Source organism: Neofelis nebulosa, chromosome 2 (genome assembly GCF_028018385.1).
Source record: "Neofelis nebulosa isolate mNeoNeb1 chromosome 2, mNeoNeb1.pri, whole genome shotgun sequence".
NCBI classification, from domain to species: Eukaryota; Metazoa; Chordata; class Mammalia; order Carnivora; family Felidae; genus Neofelis; species Neofelis nebulosa.
The window spans coordinates 13,043,970-13,062,884 of record NC_080783.1 but is presented as its reverse complement, the minus strand read 5'-3'; the positions used below and the strand labels follow the sequence as shown (position 1 = coordinate 13,062,884).

Sequence of the window (18,915 nt, the reverse complement as noted above, 5' to 3'; positions counted from 1 at the left end):
CTCTCAAAATAAATAAATAAATAGTATAAAAGATTGAATTGAAATGATGAGATTTCGTTTTTTTTAAGTCGTTGGTAAGGAATTTTTGTCTCTTCTTCAGTAATGTACAGCCCTTGGGCTGCATAATTTCTAAGAGCCCCCTTCAAATTCTGAGATTCTGTGGCCAGTCAGGGAAATACTGACATGACCTGTGTTGTGTCTTCTTGGGACAGGAACATCCACAGATACTAAAGCATGGTTTTACATTATATTTTTTTAATAAGGGAAAATTATTTCAGAAGGATAGGTTGACAAAGGACACAGTGAATTTCCAAAATTAACTGTGAAAGATGGATCATCTGGGCATGACTGAAAGCCGTGCATAACCTTTGTGCTCCGATATTTCATTTCAAAAATGTCACTTTCTGCTTATTCAATGCTACTGTCATTATACTATTTTAAGCATTAAAATTTGTGTTCTGGAGCTGAACAGGAATTATTGCCTCTATCTTTGGGTTTATTAGAAATAATTTAAAATTCATTCAATAGCAATAAAACTCACCTTTTTTATTATGGTTGAATTTGGTGTAATGTGGAAATTTGCAAGCAATTTTCATTGTCTTTTATTAGCAGTGTTTCAGCATCTATGTATCTAGATCAAGACTGTTTTGAAGTATTCTCTAAGGAAATGACTTTTTAAACACGATTTTTTTTCTTTAATTTTTAATGGCCTAGAGTGAGGTTAAGGTAGAATAAATTATGTGACAATGTTGTTTAAAATTTCAGACTTTGCCTTATATGGGCAAACTTTAAAAAAAGCGTATATGACAGTTAAAACAAATTTTTATTTCTCCATGAATTATTTACTCAATTGCAAGGGGGATATGGAATGGGAAGCAACTACTGCCTGGGAAAAAAAAAAAAAAAGTCTCCAGCTATCAAAGGAGTGAATCTGTTTGTTCATCCCTGTCATCTGAAATTTACTTAACACTTTACTATCTAAATAAACCTCAATACGCTCATTTCAAATTTGGATCAATACAAAGAAAGAGAACCAGGAAACAAAATGTGCTTGCATTATATGAATCTGCCTGCATTAGGCTCTTTTTATCACACAGGGTAACGCAGAAGCATAAGGTTGCCCAGATAATGAAGTATTCCTTGGGCAAGGCCGGCTGGGGAATTACTTGAGCTGGTGGGCAGTAGAACAACGTGGAACAGGACAGAATGTGCCGAAGCAAACCACAACAACCAAAAAGCATCCAGAAAATGGGTTGGGATCAGAAGCACGTGCCCTGGCACAAATTAGAGATTGGCGAGTCAGACTGAGAAAAGCAACCAGAATTACAGGCTGTGGGTACCAGGATGGATAGCTGGGAGGAATATTTCTGTATTTAGGTGTAATTGCTCTTTGTGACATGACTCCAGGGGATAAGAGGATACAGGGCAGAGGCAGGTGAAACGTACATTTAAAAAGGCTGGGAGAGAGTTGTATTAATTTTGAAAATAACAAAGCTATTTCAAGTATTTTAGTGCCAGAAGATGGAATTAAAGTGAGTGCTTAACATTCAACTGTACAGGGTCTTTATGCCTAATGAATACACTATTATCCAAGTCATTTTGGGTTTCCATAACAAAATACCATAGACCAGCTTAAACAATAGCTTAAACAATAGACATTTATTTCCTCTCGTTTCTTGAGGCCAGAGGTCCAAGATCAATGTGCTAGGATAGCTAGTTGGTTTCTGGTGAAAACTCTTCCTGACTTGTAGATGGCTGCCTTCTCACTACATACTCACATGGTGGACCCCTCCCCCCCACCCCACCCCACCCCCCCCTCCCCCGGCCATGAGGGCCCAATCCTCATGATCTCATCCAAACCCAATTATCTCCCAAAGGCACCATCTCGAAATGCCATTAGATTGGGGGTTAGTGCCTCAACACGTTACTGTGGGAGGGATGCAATTCAGTCCATAGTATAAGTGAATTTTGATTATCTAAGAGTCACCGTAAGAGTCACATATTAGATTTTATTCCCCTGGTAAGACAATATCTGTGTTTAGTTTGGCACTGAAGTGGTCTCATAGTACCAATGGATTGCCTATATTCCTTCCTAATGAATAGTTGCTCTACTTTAATTCTATGCTGTGTTCTCGAACAAAACCTTTTCTTTCTTCAATCATTTCATAGATATGAAGTATTTTTACTTATTTTTTTTTTCTCTTCTTTTTGGCACGCAGAATGAGTGTCATCTGCTCACATTTTGAGTATAACCCAAGCATTGGTCGTGCCCATTCCAAAGGCCATCTTCTAATCTATGTGGGAAGAGGGACGTTGGTTCCAAGGTTGTTCGTGAGGCTACTGCCTCCCTAAGTATCAAGTCATTACCAGCCCTACCACTGACCCCTCCCTGCCTGGGAATCCTGGGTTATAGTCTTCCCTTAGTGTAGTCTGCTTCCTAGTCTTGGGCTCAGATGCTTGAATTCTGCCTGTCCTGTTATTTCTTTCCATACAACTACCCAAGTCTAGGTGGGGATATCAGACTTTATGAAAGGCTAAAGAAAACAAAAGCAGATTATAATTTAGAAGGTATAAAAAGGCTAATCTTATTCTACATGTGACCACTCCCATATAATGAATTATCATCTCATGGACACATTAATTCCTAGCTTTAGGTTTACCCTCCATTCACAGAGCACCTCGCCAATCAGACTTCTCTCCTCTAAGGTTTCCCCTTTAGCCCAACCCACTCAATATCTAGAACCCAATAATCAGTGGCAAATATTTTCCCAGAGTGTGAGTTACTTAGCCTAAATAAGACTCTGAGGTGGAAGAAGGCAGGAAACAAGCTTCAGAAGAATAGTCTGGTTGGGCTTTTGTTTCTCTGCGTATTAACTCCCTGGCCCCCAAGTACTAAGTCAACTTTATTCAATTATGTATAATTTTACTTTATGCATTGGGCTCACATTTTTATATATCATCTGATGGGTTTTTTAATTCATGAAAATTAACATACACAGTAGTCTTTAAAACCAGTAAACTTTAAGACCAGTGAGAGATACAGAGAGGAGCTACTGGTCCACTTTGAGTCCCTCCTAAAGAATTCTCTAGGTATATTTCACCCAATTGTGTCTCTCGGCTTTTCCCTTTTGGCACTAACAGACTCTATTGCTATAACCCCCTGGAAATCAGCATCTAGTTTTTCCCGATATGAGTTAAAGGAGAAGCCCAGATACATTAAGAAACTTCCCTTCAAAGAGGTGTTTGATTGTAGTGAGTAAAAACTCACTCATTAGGGGCACAGATGAGTAGAATATTTGAAAGAATGACCCAGAAAAGTGAGAGACATAACCACTTCTAGAATGTTTGATGAGCTTCCTCCCTCTGAAGCCATGTTTGATGTGCAGAGCAGCCTGCTAACTAATCTTTAAGCGCTCGCTTCTCCTTTAGTAAGCTTTAGAAAAACTCCTGTGTCATAGTATGCTAATGGAAAAAAGCAAAATGATCTCAGGTGTTTCCTGATTTGTGCCTTGAGACCCCCCGCCCCCGCCCTTAAGGCTGCAAATTGTCAGGAAGCCTGTTATTTTCTCAATCATTTTACACCTATAAGCTATACTGTCACCTTACATTATATGCTACTATTTACCGCAAGTAACTGCATTCCACCACACCGCATAATAATGATAATCATTGTAATCATATATCAACACAATGAGCTAATGAGATAATAACAAGATGCCAGTACCTTCCCTGCATGCTAAATAATTGATTTCAGTCACAGACAAGTTGCCAGCCTGTTCCACCCCACTGTATAGTGTCAGAGTTTACGTTTCACTACAAGGGGTGCCCGCAGTAGGCTGTCGAATGCACTAGTACGTATATCTGTTGTGAGTTTCCAAAAGTTATTCTTGAAGCTTACACAGCATTCTCTGGTTTATTTCCTTGTAAGGCGCTCGAGGGGGTTCTGATGTCTCAGTGCAACATACCTAATAAATTCATTCCAAGATAGCATTTGGGATATCAAAAGAGATCTCATGAACAAAAACAGACAAATACACCCTAATCAACAATACCTGGAGATTCAGAGATTAACTTGTCTAGCCTCATAAGATTTTCACATCAATTTCCCTTGAAATATCAGACCCATCTGTATAGAAGTTATTTATCTGAACCAAGGCAGAGATTAAGTCTAGCAGGCTAGGACATTTTTATCCTAAATGAAAGCGAGATGCGATCATGTGCAATAGCCACAACATTAAAAGGGCTCAAATCCCATGGTATTTTTGTGACCATTTGTGCTCAAAGAAACTTGATTTTGTCCTCCTGAGTTTCTCACTTAATTCTTGGAGGTTAATCTTTATGAAGTTTATGATCGTTTTTATGGAACATGTTTCATCGGAAGGTTTCTCTTTAGAAATTCTAAGGCAGAGGGACGAATTGCCCTGGTTAATGCATTTGTCAGTGTCGGATTATTAATATTAGTTTGAAGACAAATATTAGTACTGTTTTATCAGGTTTTCCTACGTATGGAAAGTGCTTGACTTTTTTTGAGTTTTAGTCTAAGCCTCAAACTAGAAATGAAGCAGATTACCACCTCCCACGCTGATCAAAAATTCATAGCAGTAGGGACGCCTGGGTGGCTTAGTCAGTTATGCTTATGATTTAGGCTCAGGTCATAATCTCGAGGTCCTTGAGTTTGAGCCCCACACGGGGCTCTGTGCTGACAGCTGAGAGCCTGGAGCCTGCTTTGGATTCTGTGTCTCCCTCTCTCTCTCTCTCTCCCTGTCTCTCTCTCACACTGTCTGTCTCAAATACAAATAAACATTAATTAAAAAAAAAAAGTGGGGGTGGGGGTTGGCGCCTGGATGGCTCAGTCGGTTAAGCATCTGACTTCAGCTCAGGTCATGATCTCACAGCTTGTGAGCTCGATCCCCATGTCTGGCTCTGTGTTGACAGCTCAGAGCCTGGAGCCTGCTTAGGATTCTGTGTCTCCCTCTCTCTCTGCCCCTCCCCCGTTCATGCTCTGTCTCTCTCTGTCTCAAAAATAAATAAAAACTTAAAAAATAAGTTCCTAGCAGCCAACCCGAGTACAAGTCATTTTCGAAGGCTTTCCTATTGTACTAATCTATTTTACTTTTTTTTTTTAATTTTCTCTTTTGCAGTGTCCACCAAACCGAGACCCCACAGTGATGAATATTCCAAGAAGATCCCTCCTCCCAAACCCAAACGCAACCCGAACACTCAGCTGAGCACCTCTTTCGATGAAACGTACATCAAGAAGCACGGGCCGCGGAGGACGTCGCTCCCGCGCGACCCCTCCCTGTCCCATGTCAGCAGCCCTGCGGGCGACCCCGAGGAGGAGGAGCCCGTGTACATCGAGATGGTGGGCAACATCCTCAGAGACTTCAGGAAGGAGGACGACGACCAGAGCGAGGCCGTCTACGAGGAGATGAAATACCCCATCTTCGACGACTTGGGCCAAGATTCCAAATGTGACCTTGACCATCACAGTTGCTCTTCGCAGTGTGCTACTCCCACGGTGCCTGACTCGGACTTCGCCAAGTCCTCCGTGCCATGTACTCCAAAGGGTTTGCTCTGTGACATCCCCCCGCCCTTCCCCAACCTGCTCTCCCACAGACCCCCGCTGCTGGTGTTCCCCCCCGCGCCCGTGCAGTGCTCCCCCAATTCCGACGAGTCTCCGCTCACCCCGCTAGAGGTCACCAAGCTGCCCGTGCTGGAAAACGTGTCTTACATGAAGCAGCAGCCGGGCGCGTCGCCGTCCGCACTGCCCTCCCACGCCTCCGGCCATCCCAAGCTGGACAAAGAGCAGGCGGCGGCCCTGGGCCCAGGCCCCGCAGCCTCCGCGGCCACCGCGCTGTCCTCGTCCCCGCCCCCGCCGTCCACGCTGTACCGGACGCAGTCCCCGCACGGCTACCCGAAGAGCCACTCGGCCTCGCCGTCGCCGGTCAGCATGGGGCGGTCCCTGACCCCGCTCAGCCTCAAGCGGCCGCCGCCCTACGACGCGGTGCACCCGGGCAGCCTGTCCAGGGGCTCCCCGGCGGGGCCGCATCCGAGCGCCAGGCCCGTGTCGCAGGACGGGGCCAAGATGGTCAACGCGGCGGTGAACACCTACGGCCCCGCGCCGGGCGCCTCCCGCTCCAGGACCCCCACGAGCCCCTTGGAAGAACTGACCAGCCTCTTCACCTCCGGGCGGAGCCTGCTGCGCAAGTCGTCGTCGAGCGGCCGCAGGTCTAAGGACCCCGCAGAGAGTAAGTGTGCAGAGTCCACGTTCCCTTAGAAGTAAGGCGAAGCCCCGGGGGTGCAGGTGAAGCCCCGAGGGCAGGGCCTTGGGTCCTTCCAGTTGAAATTCCAAAGTGGGGGCGCGCCTGGGTGGCCCAGTTGGTTCCCAAGGCTGACTCTGGCTCAGGTCGTGACCTCAGGGTTCATGTGGAGTTCAGCCCCTCCTGGGGCTCCTCGTCAAGCTCAGAGCCCGGTGCCCGCTTGAGATTGTGTCTCCTTTTCTCCCTGCCCCTCCCCTGCTTTGCACCCTGTCTCTGCTGCTCTCAAAACAAACAAACAAACAAACAAACAAAAAAACACAAAAAAACAACAAAACACACACAAAAAAACATTATGAAAAAAAAGAGAGAGAGAGAGAGAGAAATTTCAAAGTGGGTTATTTAACTTCTGCCGTGCTGAAGGACACAGGGCGTTCTGGAAGCACTCCAAGGGACAGCGGGCCTAGGGAAGAGATGTTATGAAAAAGAAGAATGACTTTTTGCGGGACGAAGTGTAAATTCTAAACGGTCACAGTGGCTCTGGGAAAGTCGAACAAAGTAAACAGGTCTCTATGGAATTTTGGGGTAAATGTCTTGATTTTTTGAGAAAAAGGTAGACATTCAAACATATTGATAAATGTTAACATGTATCTTTCTGTTTACATTAAAAAACCCACTTGAGCAAATGCTAGTCCCATGCTTTTGCTGGAAGCATAGAAATTAGAATGGAACTTAGTATTTCTCTTAATGCAATGAACGATTCTCCTTGCACACTTCGTGTTGTGATATTCTTACATTCACCCTAAACTGGAAAAGGCTCAGTGCTTCCCTTTTAACAACTCTGGTAATTAGAATCTTATGCCTATGTTACTCTTCCTAGAGACGCTGATATATAAATTACAGAAAGACCACTAAGTGGTGAATGGGTGGCCACTGAACTCCGAAGATGGGGAAATGTCTCTATATGAATGACTAATCCTTTTGTGAGCCCCAAATCACTTCATAAGTTTACAGTAAAGTCCAAACAAATCCCAGTTTTCTCAGTGTCCGTTTCATGAAATTACACTGCTTTCCCTGGCTTAAAAATGCCTTAGGTACCTAAACTGGTAATTAATCATTTTCATCTCTGATCATCCCAATGCAGGATTTTATATATCCTCTCCCACAGTCACACTGAGTTCCTTCCTTAAAGGAAAAACAAAAAATCAATACTTCTGACGATGGAGATGATGACGGCATTTCTTAGAATAATTAATATGTATTGGTAGTTAGAAGCCACTTATCCTGCCTTTTCTGCTTGTTTACCCAGAGAGATTTACGTAAGTATTACTGCTTAAGTAATCCCCTGCCCCCCAAATCATTTCATTTACCTGACTAAAGGGAAAAAAATTTCTAATCTATTAGACATGTCTGAAGTTAAATACATACATGCATTTTTAAAATGATTTTTTAAAATTTTCTGAAGTTTATTTATTTTGAGAGAGAGAGAGAGAGAGAGAGAGAGAGAGAATCCCAAGTAGGCTCCACATTGTCAGTGCAGAGCCTGACATGGGGTTCAAACTCACAAATCTTAATTTCATGACCTGAGCTAAAATAAAGTCAGACACTTAACCTGACTGAGCCGCCTTGATGCCCCTAAAATTAGTGTTAAACTGAATTAAAAATAAGGAGCAATTTATTTCTAAAACAGGGGTTCTTGGGGCACCTAGGTGGCTCAGTTGGTTGAGCATCCGACTCTCGATTTCAGCTCAGGTCATGATCCCAGGGTCGTGGAATCTAACCCTGCATCAGGATCAGTGTGAGTGCGTGTGGAGCCTGCTTAAGATTTTATCCTTCTTCCCCTCTCCCCCACTCACGCTCTCTCTCTCAAATAAAACAAAAAATAAAATAAAATAAAATAAAATAATGGTTCTCAGTAAAAAACAATTTGGGCCCCAAGGACTTTCGGAAATGCCTGGAGACATTTTCAGTTGTCACAACTAGGGACACCACTGATATCAAGATAGAGGCAGAGATGCTGCTTAAAAGCTGACACAAAAAGATGATCTGAGCCACCATGTCAGGAGAGGCAAGTTTGGTAAACCCTGACCTAAATAATTTATCAAAGTTTAAAGTTTCTTCTAGATGATTGATTTGGTTTAAGCACAGATCGGTTAAGATTTTTGGAATAAGCTGGAGGAAAAAAATGAACGAAAAAGATTTTACTTTCAAAATATATGATGGTTAGTGTGAAATTAATGGACGTTTCATTCTAGAATTGGTGAAATTATTGGATTTTCTCCCTACCTACCAGTTTCTTTGGAGGATCCTTAACAGCTCCAGCTGGCAGCTATACCAATTAGCTAGAAAAAGTATATGTAAAAGAAATGATTAACTAATGAAGTTATTTCAAGAAAAATCCATCTGTTAGAATTCGGCTATGTGCTATATGTCACAGACTTCTCCATTCGAGTCCAAAACGAGCTTTGTGTACTTGTGAAACAAAGCTTATACATGGAAAAGTGATCCAGGCTCTTTATAGCTTTTAGGGATCTGAAGATTGAATTTCTTCCTTTCGTGTGCTATTAACCGTGTATCAACCCTTCCGAGAAAGGGCATGTCTTGTGCTACGTTAACTTCGATATCTTAACTTTATGTGAAGGGACGGGAAGAAAAATGCAGACAGTGCAAAGAATAATTTCATATTATTTACTTTGGACTCCAGAAGAAAATAGACACTATCAGAGGCTAAAAAAAGCATTGTGGCTCTCAGGATCTTTCTGTAATTCGAAAAGTAGATCCAAAGTTGTTGATATTTGAGAATTAACCTATAATCACTGTTGTTAGTATATTCAGTGAGGCAACGCTCCCCTTTAGTCTTGTCAGGTAGGATTTATAGACACCTACTGATACCATAGGAACAGAATAAATGGTATGAGGTAGTAGACATTCATGACTCCTAAATCTCAAGTATTTTTTGTTTTTTACATTTAAAGAACATAATTAAGGCTGGTATTTCTATCCTCCATACCCTCTGGCTTTCCCAGAAGTGCCGATTATGATAATTTACTAATATTCAATTCAAAGAAAACTTAATATTTCTGTTTTAACTTGAAAAATCTATGTTACATAAAATATGTGCCTTCAAATCTTATCTTAATAATCTATAACGTGGGCCGCCTGGGTGGCTCAGTCGGTTGAGCTTCTGACTTCTGTGAAGGTCATGATCTCGAGGTGCATGGGTTCAAGCCCCGTGTAAGGCTCTGCGCTGACAGCTCAGAGCCTGGAGCCTGCTTTGGATTCTGCATTTCCCTCTCTCTCTCCTTCTCTCTCTCTCTCTCTCTCTCTCTCTCTCTCTCAAAAATAAAAATAAAACATTGAAAAAATTTTTTAAATAATCTGTAATGATACACCTAACATTACTTTCATATCTTAAAAGCTTTACAGCTGTTGATACGGATTGAGCAATAGGAAAGAAATAAATTCCATTTCACTGCATGATTTTCTAAATAAGTCCTTTGTATTAATTGTTCTAGGAAGCTTTTTCCCCTGGTTGATGGGACATTGTAATGTTGCTTTGTTCTAGGTGAGGACACTTAATAGTCTCTCTCATGATAATAAATTTTATCTCAATTGGTTATGATTACTATTTCTTAAATTTGCGCGGAGAGATGGAATCTATGAGGCACGTAAGAGGTGATTCATTTGTATTTTATTGCTGTAAATTTTTGTCTTTATGAGAAGTAGGCGAAGTACAGATATGTTGACAGTGAATTTGGAGTATTCACCATGATAGTATTTAGAATATTTTTCTCTTCAAATAAAAATATTTTCTTGGGGGAGGTGGTGCCTGGATGGCTCAGTCAGTTAAGCATCTGACCCTAGATTTCGGCTCAGGTCATAATCTCATGGTTGGTGGGATCAAACCCTGCGTCGAGCTGTGCCCCGAGAACTGGGAGCCTGCTTGGGAATCTGTCTCAGCCCCTCCCCGGCCCTCTCTCTCCCCAAAATAAAAAAATAAACATTTAAAAAAAACAATAAATATTTTTAAAAGAAAGATTTTGCCTATGTTTAATATAAATGCATGAATATATGTTCCTATAAAAACATTCAAGTCACAATGAAGAATATAATTAAATTCTATAGTACCCCCGAGGGAGAGCATGAGATAGGAAAGGTATAAGTGGAGAGATGTTAATAGAAAATTTAAGGAAAAATTAGAAACATAAAAAAGCAAAGTGACTAATTCAGAGACTAAGGCACCAAGAAAGATACAAAAGAAATGCAAACACAGGATGAGATAGACATATAAGCCAATATGGGTACCAATATATGAAGCACATGGAAAGGCACACATAGAGACCATGGAAGGACCAGAGACATCGTGGGCCTAAAGATAGAGCAAAGAAAAACAAAGATGTAGGCCCACTCATCCGGTATCAATATTAGAAAATCAAAAGAAACCCAAGATGTTGAGTCGGCGTTGGTGAAGAGTTTCATTATCCACAACAATATGCCACATTAACGGAGATGTACAATTTTGTACTGTTACACCTCATCTTTCAGCCTCTTGAAAACATTCCCATTTAAGACTTTCACAGGCTATGTTATATTTTTACAATTGTAAATATAAATGGATCTTATGGGTTTGATGAAATAAACCTAGGAATCTAATGCAACCTTTGCCTTTCCATTCACTTTCTTAACACACACACACACACACACACACACACACACACACACACCTTTATCCTTTTGTAAGTTGTCTGAGGTACAGTAATGCTAAAATATTGGGCATTGCTAGTGAAGCAACGTTTCCAACTTACTCCTACTAATTTAATTTTAAAAAGAATTTTGAATTAAACAAAGAATGATTTTGGAAAGCAACCTTTTAAAATATATTTCTGGGGGCCCCTGGGTGGCTCAGTTGGTTAAGCATCTGACTTTGGCCCAGGTCATGATCTCACAGTTTGTGAGTTCAAGCCCCGCGTCAGGCTCTGTGCTGACAGCTCGGAGCCTGGAGCCTGCTTTGGATTCTGTGTCTCCCTCTCTCTCTGACCCTCTTGTGCTCTGTCTCTGTCTCTCAAAAATAAATACATGTAAAAAATAAAAGTAATTAAAATTTTAAATATATTTCTGTATTTATATATTATACCGCTTTTTAGGAAAAAGGGAGGGTATACTAACATAATGTGGCCATCTTTATGATTCAGGGTCATTGTTGTGATCATCATTGTATGCTTAACTGTGTGATAATGCACTTAAAGTGTCTAGCAAGGTGACCGGAACAGGAGACACCTCACGCAGTGGTGACTATCCTTGTCCCCAGCCATTTGTAATAATGGTGGCACAGTGTTGATAGCTTAATAATTACTGGGATGTCTTCAGGGGCTATTTGAGTTTGTAGCTCTGACTAACCCTTTACTGCTATATCATTTCAAGTTATTTCAATTCTTATGTCTGTTTCTTGTGGTCTTCTGGCTTCCTACCTTTCTTTCGGATAGTTTTATTGATGTAGATAGGCTCTCTTTCCCTCCCTCCACCTCTTCTATTATCCTTCAACTCTTTCCTTCATTGTCCTATCACACCATTAATCAGTTGTAGGCCAAAGAACAGATACACAACTTTGTCTTAGAAGCCTCTCATCCAATGTAAGTGTGTGACCTTCAGTGTAGGGACTCTGTGACCTTTACTTTCAAAGGCCACTTTAACCAGTTCACTGTCTTGAACGACAAGTTCTTGGATTCCCATCTGAGCTGGTAAGAATATCGACTTCCCAAGAACTAGGCTGTCCTAGGAAACCTGAAATGAAAGTTAGTTATTTTAGGAGAACCTACACATTTGGTTTGGTGTGTTAACAATACTTTCTTCTGTCAAATTCAGAGTGCAAAATAATTCAGGACTTTATATCTCCTCCTTTTCATTCCTGTGAAAGCAGGGGCTGAAAAGAGTGGCTAGGGCAAAAGCAAGTATTGAGAAGCCAAAGGGGATGGCAGAGAAGAGAATCTATGAGTCTGGGTCTCTCACTCGCTGTGAGAGTGGGTGAGCCCTCAGCCTGTGACTTTGGCCAGATCTTCTGGATGCCCGGTGACTTGGAGCCTCCTGACCAGAGTTGGGGGCTGGATCTGGAACTTGTAGAATTCTTGGATTCTTCAAAGCCATTTGGGACTCGAGCTACACTCAGAACACCTGAAGATTATCTCAGACTATTCCAGAAGGACTGGAGAGACCAAAGCCTATAGTTTTCATTAAACATCTTAAATAAAGACACGACCCTGGTCAGGTCCCTCTCCTGCCGTTTGTTGGTTGCACCCCTCCCTCTGCTCCGAGTCCCGTGCTGTGGCCTCAGACTATTTTCTGCCTCAGCAAGTCTCCTTCCAGCTACTTAGAGGGGAAGTTGAGCCAGGACCCGAGTTATAATGATGCACTTGAGCCAAGACGGTGATGACCTACCAAGGCTTCAGAGAAGGTACTTGGGTGGTTCGAAGTATGTAGGTAAAGACATAGAAAGCCTAGGCGAGTGGTCCCAGAATGTCTTGCGGCATATTCACCTGAGTGTTTTCAAAAACACAGATTCCTTGGGGCGCCTGGGTGGCGCAGTCGGTTAAGCGTCCGACTTCAGCCAGGTCACGATCTCGCGGTCCGTGAGTTCGAGCCCCGCGTCAGGCTCTGGGCTGATGGCTCGGAGCCTGGAGCCTGTTTCCGATTCTGTGTCTCCCTCTCTCTCTGCCCCTCCCCCGTTCATGCTCTGTCTCTCTCTGTCCCAAAAATAAATAAAAAAAAAAAAAAACAAAAACACAGATTCCTGGGGCACCTGGGTGGCTCAACTGATGAAGCGTCCGACTCTTAGTTTCAGTTCAGGTCATGATACCATGGTTCATGAGATCGAGCCCCGTGTTGGGCTCCGTGCTGACAGCGAGGAGTCTGCTTGAGATTTTTTTTCTCCCTTCTCTCTCTGCCCCTCCCCACGTGTACACACGTGCTCTCTCTCTCTCTCTCTCTCTCTCTCTCTCAAAATAAATAAATGAACTTAAAAAAAGAACACAGATTCCTGGGCCTTATTGGAGACTCATTCAATGAGAAACTCTGGAGGTTGGGCCTGAGATGTTGATTTTTTTTTAATGAAATCCCCAGTAATCCTGCTCTAACTCAAGGATATATGGCTATAATTAGCATTGCCCTTTACTTGTATGCAAGGGAAACCTATAAACACTGTTTTCCTCTAACAACGTCAAAAACATTATTTTTATAAGAGAAGGCAGAGAGAGGGGAGAGCTTAAAATGAGTGAATGTTGTTTTCCTTTCGTTGAGTAAGCTATGGATTGGTTGGCAGTTTCAAAGAAGACAAGTCAGGGTCATCTGGATGGATCAGTAGGGAAATCCATTTTTGCTCTGTCTGGATTCTCCCAGAGACCTTGGGAGTTTCATAATGGGGTATGTAGCAGGTGATCTGTGAAGAACGTCCATTCTGGTTCGTTAGCCCATCCATCTTAGTCATGCCAGGCCTTTGCCATTCTCTTTATCAGAATTCCTCAGCACTTCGGTTTGAGAACCACCAGTAAGAGCTACTTCAGGCAGGAGCTGGTGCTGTTGGTCAGGGAGGCAGGAGAACTCAGGCCCGTAGAGGTCCCTACCCCAGAGGTCTGCCGAGATGGTTCCAGGCCACCCAAGGGGGAGGGCTAGCCAGAGCAGAGGGGGCCCTCCGATGGAGCCTCGACCCAGAACGAGGGTGTGCTTCCCAGAAAGGGCACCTAATCACCTGATCTAGTTGATGTAGGACAGTAATATGACAGAATAGAGGTCTTCCCTGGAAAGACAGGGAAAGAAAGCATTATGAGGGCAATGAGGAAGTCTAGCTGTCATGACGGAAGATCCCAGGCATCAGAGCTGACGGCGGTAATGGAGAATGAGGTGGCGAAGTTCTAGGAAAATGCTTCTAGGAAAAGTTCTAGAAAAAGTTCTAGGAAAATGTCTAAGACAAACACAGGTTTGTCTTAGGAACCGTTTCAAGACCAGATTTCAAGAACTATGGCCACAGCGGGATGCATCAAAGAAGCGAGCGGTGGGGACCTGGGAAAAGTGTGTGGTGCCCAACCTTTTCCTTGAGGATGTTTCTGTGATAATGGTAGCAGATACTTTTATGTGTTTCCTCTATGCCAGACGCTAGTCTAAGCGTTTTCCATGTATTCCATCCTCGCTGAAATACTCTGAGGCAGGTGATATTAACATGGCCATTCTAAAGATGGGAGAAACTGAGGCACAGCCTGCCCAGAGTCACATACGGAGTAAATCTGGGACTTGAATCCAATTTTGTTTTTTTGTTGTTTTTTTTTTTAGAAGCAAGCTATTTTATTTATTTTTTTTTAACATTTACTTATTTTTGAGACAGAGACAGAGCATGAATGGGAAAGGGTCTGAGAGAGAGGGAGACACAGAATCCAAAACAGGCTCCAGGCTCTGAGCTGCCAGCACAGAGCCCGACGCGGGGCTCGAACCCATGGACCGCGAGATCATGACCTGAGCCGAAGTCGGATGCCCAACCGACTGAGCCACCCAGGCGCCCCCAGAGTTTCTGGTTTTAATGATACTTTATGTACTCTTGACCAACACCCCCAATGTCTTTCCCCTCCCTACTGCCATTAAATTACAGCAGTTGTTATCAAATCTCTAATGACTTAGAGTGTTATCACTCCCAGGGGTATCAGCTTACTAAGAGAAAGCCGAATGTGTTCCTCAATGGCATGTACAACTTAACGGTTGTCATCAATTTAGGAAGGGGTTAGAAAACCTTTTCAGCACCCTCCCAAATTCACTTTGGAAGATCGTAGTCACTGTGATGGGCTCTTCTGTACAGCAGGCTTCTGCGCTGCCCCTCAGGGAGGACATGTGGTCTGCCCAGGGGGCCTCATGTGCCGAGTGGACCTCAATGACCTGGGCAAAAAGATGTGAGTGCTCACCTCCATGCCTCTAAGTATAACTAAAGGGTGTACGTGTATATTTCTTTGGTCCGTGAGATTTTCAACACTGAGCTACCAACTAGATGATGCTACTTCCAGGTTATCAGGGCTTTTGTCCTCGGCTGCTTGCTTCTTGTCCATAATTAGGTCATAGTTTGATTGCCTGTAGCTAGCCCAAGGGAAAAAGTAGCCTCCGGATCAAAAACCCCAGCCAATGCTCAAAGGCGCTAAGGGCCGTGGCCTCACTAGTCTAGAAACTGATCTAGGAAAGCAAACGCTCCGAAAGAGCCCTATGCAACATGTAGCTCTGAATCACCTCTCTTCTCTTTAGATTTGTATTAATGTGTGGATGACAGAATCAGACACGTATCTTTGAAATTAAAATGAAAGAAACATAGTTCTTCAAGAACATACTGACCTACTTAATTATTACTATTTTTTAAAGCTCAAGAAATTTCTTTTCGAGACGATGAGGTTAAAAGAGTATAAGTAAAATCCCTTGATTCTGCAACTGCGTGTGACTTCTTGGTTAATTGGGACCATGACATTGTCTGTTTTCCTCATTCAGTTTCTTCTTGGATTGCAACATACAATCACTGAAGAAGACATAATTTCATAAATAATTGCTCACCTTTCTGGGGGTAGCCGGCAACTGTCTTTGATTGATGCAGGCAGACGTGTTTATCCCCTGTGTTTATATTCTCCAGCTGCTGGATCTTTAAGTGCACTTTCTCGTTGGCAATTTAATCAACAATTTTCTCCATTAAGAAGAACCCTCCCTGCTTTACATTTATAAAATGCAAAAACATTTCAATTCAGAAATAAAGCTACACCAGTCTATTAAAACAACAACAACACACCATTCCCTTAGCTTGTATTTAAAATAGTAGGAGGACTGATTTCTTTCCCTCCTGTTGAATTGCCTCAAAGAAAAAATCCAATTTCTGATTTTTATTTAGTATCCTAGGCTTTCAACACTTTGACATCTATAAGTAATAAAATATTAGTTCTAAGTAAAGGCGTGCCTGTCGGCCCTACATTTGTCTTAGCTCCTAATTATATATGATCTAGAAGGCTCAGGCAGGGGCTGGATGTCACAAGAGATGGTTTCCATCTTGGCTCAACCATTAAAAAGCTTTGAGATTTTGGGTAAGTCAGTTCATCTCTTAATGCCTTAGTTTTCTCACTTTTCAAATGAAAATGTTAGGTGCTGAAACTGTGTGTCTTTTCTGGCTCTGTTGTTTGATGCATCTGTGGATTACTGGATGATGTATACATCCCTCAAAACATGATTCTCTTCCTCCCTGTGAGACGGTCTGTCTGATGTTGTTCTCTCTTTCTGGAAGGGCTTCCTCATAAGTCCATAAAACAAAGTCTAATCCTTGAATCTCTGCTCAGAGCCTACCTACTTCTTCACAGAGTTTTTCTTATGCTATTGTCTACAAATAATAATCTCGTTCAAACTCCAAGAGCACTTTGTACTTCTATAACAGTATGTGTCTTATTCTGACAAATTGTGAAGTTTTTTTTTTTCTTCTTCCTATTAAGACATTTGGCCAAGGGGGTCAAGGGTCATACCTTTCCATCATTTTACTTAAGGCAGCCCTCAGCCCAATACAATTTTTCTCAACGTTGATACACAATAAGTATTTATTGAACTTGTTGAATTAATAGACATAGTGACTTAAGAGGGCTGTTATACTCGAGGAAACAAAAGACATATGAGAAATGTTTGACCATTAAGTAGAAAGAAAAAGAAAAATCAGATCCTATGACTTAGAAAACTTCACACTGAAATCAATATAGTCATTCAGCCCAAAATGACCTATGTTGAATGCTGCGTTTGTCGCTTTTGCTCTTAAGTGTCCTGTTTAAAAGAATGTCTGTTCCATTCTAGGCAGATTTATTAGGAGAAAGATGTAAAGAATATAGCCATAAAGCATTTAAATGTGGACCATTTTGTAGATGTCAGACCGTCATCAGTTTCTGTATAAATGAATAGCTGTGAAAATGGATCACTTCTCAGCATTTGGAAGGAGAGAGAGAGAGATGCATTTTTTAAGAGAATCATAGAGATCAACATTTTAAAGAAGGACTTCTAATCTGCTTAACGTTATGCATTATTGAACTTAGATGGTAAGGAGAATGAAAGCACATTCAACCAGGTCATTTAACCTCTTTGGCAGAAAGGTGCTGCATAAATCCAGGTAGCTCTTATCGTGTGACTGGAAGTCTTGCCCATATGTGCTGCCAGGTGAAAAGCGGTTCAAGTTGTAAAATCTTTGAAAAGCTTTTTTTTTTACAATTTTCCAAAAACTCTGTTTTTCGGGATTCAGTAAATGGATGGCAATTCCAAATTTAACGAAGCGTCTATAGTGGTGGATGGTGCTTCTCGGTTGAAGCGAGCTCATTATTGTCGTTAGTTGATGGGAGCTAGGTTAATTACATGTTCTACTTCTAGTGGAATAACCAATCAACTGGAGAATCTGGGCGTTTGCTCTTCCCAAATGAAAGTGAAAATACTAAATAGAATCTAACAAGGAGGAGGGAGTGTTAGTAACATGAATTTTTGAAGCAGCCTTTCCTGTCTCACTAGGTGTGTCCAGAGCAGATGAACTTAAAGGATATCAAATATTTTTTCCTATTGTTTGCATGTATTTCCTTGTTGTAGATGAAACCTATGCAATTAAGTCGGGAAAGAAAAAAGGAAGGAAGACAAAAGGTAGAAAGGGTCAGCAAATAATATTGGGGGAATCCATGTATTGTTATGGGTGGGCAATCCTGAGATAGGTTTTATTCCCATGACTCAAGTAAATCTGGATTCCCCGGGCTATGTGTGTGGCTCAGTCGGTTAAGCATCTGACTCTTAATTTTAGCTAAGGTTATGATCTCATGATTTGTGGGATCGAACCCTGCATCGGACTCTGCCCTGTCCAGTCCAGAGCCTGCTTGGGATTCCCTCTCTCCCTCTCTCTGCCCCTCCCCTGCTCGTGCGCTCTCTCTTTCTCAAAATAAATACATAAACTTAAAAAAAAAAATGAAATCTAGATTCCCAGAAACTAGAAGATTTAGTCGGTTTCGGTGTTAGCCCCCAACAGAATGATCAGAACTCAGGTGAGGTATTGCTCTCTCAAAGCTATCCCATTCTGAGTATCAAAGTTGCCCCTAGATTCACAAACTAGTTTCATTCTTTGATTGATTAGTTATTAACTACTTACTAATGATTAATGACAAGAGAGGTATGCCAAAACCATGAAGGCTTTTTGTCAATGTGGGCCCAAGAGAAATTTCAAACCTACGAAATTAAATTGCCTCAGGTTGGTCCTTGTTTGGTTGATTGATAATGTTACCTGAAGCCTGTGAAGAATTCACTTTGGCCTCTAAGCCCAGCTAGGTTTATGAGTTCTGAATATGAAGTATAATAAAACTGTCCATTGATGTTTCAGAGAAAAACAGCTTGATTGTCTATCCAGCCATGATTCTCTATTTCCCTTTCACGGCCGAACCACTCAAGTGAATGCTGTGCGTTTGCCGCCTCCAATTCTTGACCCCCTCATCCCATTTCCTCCAGTCCAGCTTCCTCTTCCGCTCACTCCCAAGTCACACGGGGCCGATGCCTCATTGGTCTCTCGCTCTGGCCTCTGCCTTCTTTTGGTTCTCTTCGACTTCACAGAACATCTGACACTGTTATGTATTCCATCTGAAGACATTTCTCTTGATTT

At 42.1% G+C, this 18,915-nt stretch overlaps 1 protein-coding gene across 7 annotated transcripts in view; it reads left to right on the top strand.

Moving 5' to 3' along the window:
• The window catches only part of NYAP2 (neuronal tyrosine-phosphorylated phosphoinositide-3-kinase adaptor 2), a 267,223-nt gene that overhangs the window by 152,415 nt on the left and 95,893 nt on the right, over positions 1 to 18,915 (top strand). For all 7 annotated transcript variants that reach the window (XM_058702952.1, XM_058702945.1, XM_058703000.1 and 4 more), the window contains one exon: positions 5,142 to 6,248. In XM_058702952.1, coding sequence (XP_058558935.1) covers positions 5,142 to 6,248 — 1,107 coding nt within the window. The remainder of the gene's footprint in view (positions 1 to 5,141; positions 6,249 to 18,915) is intronic.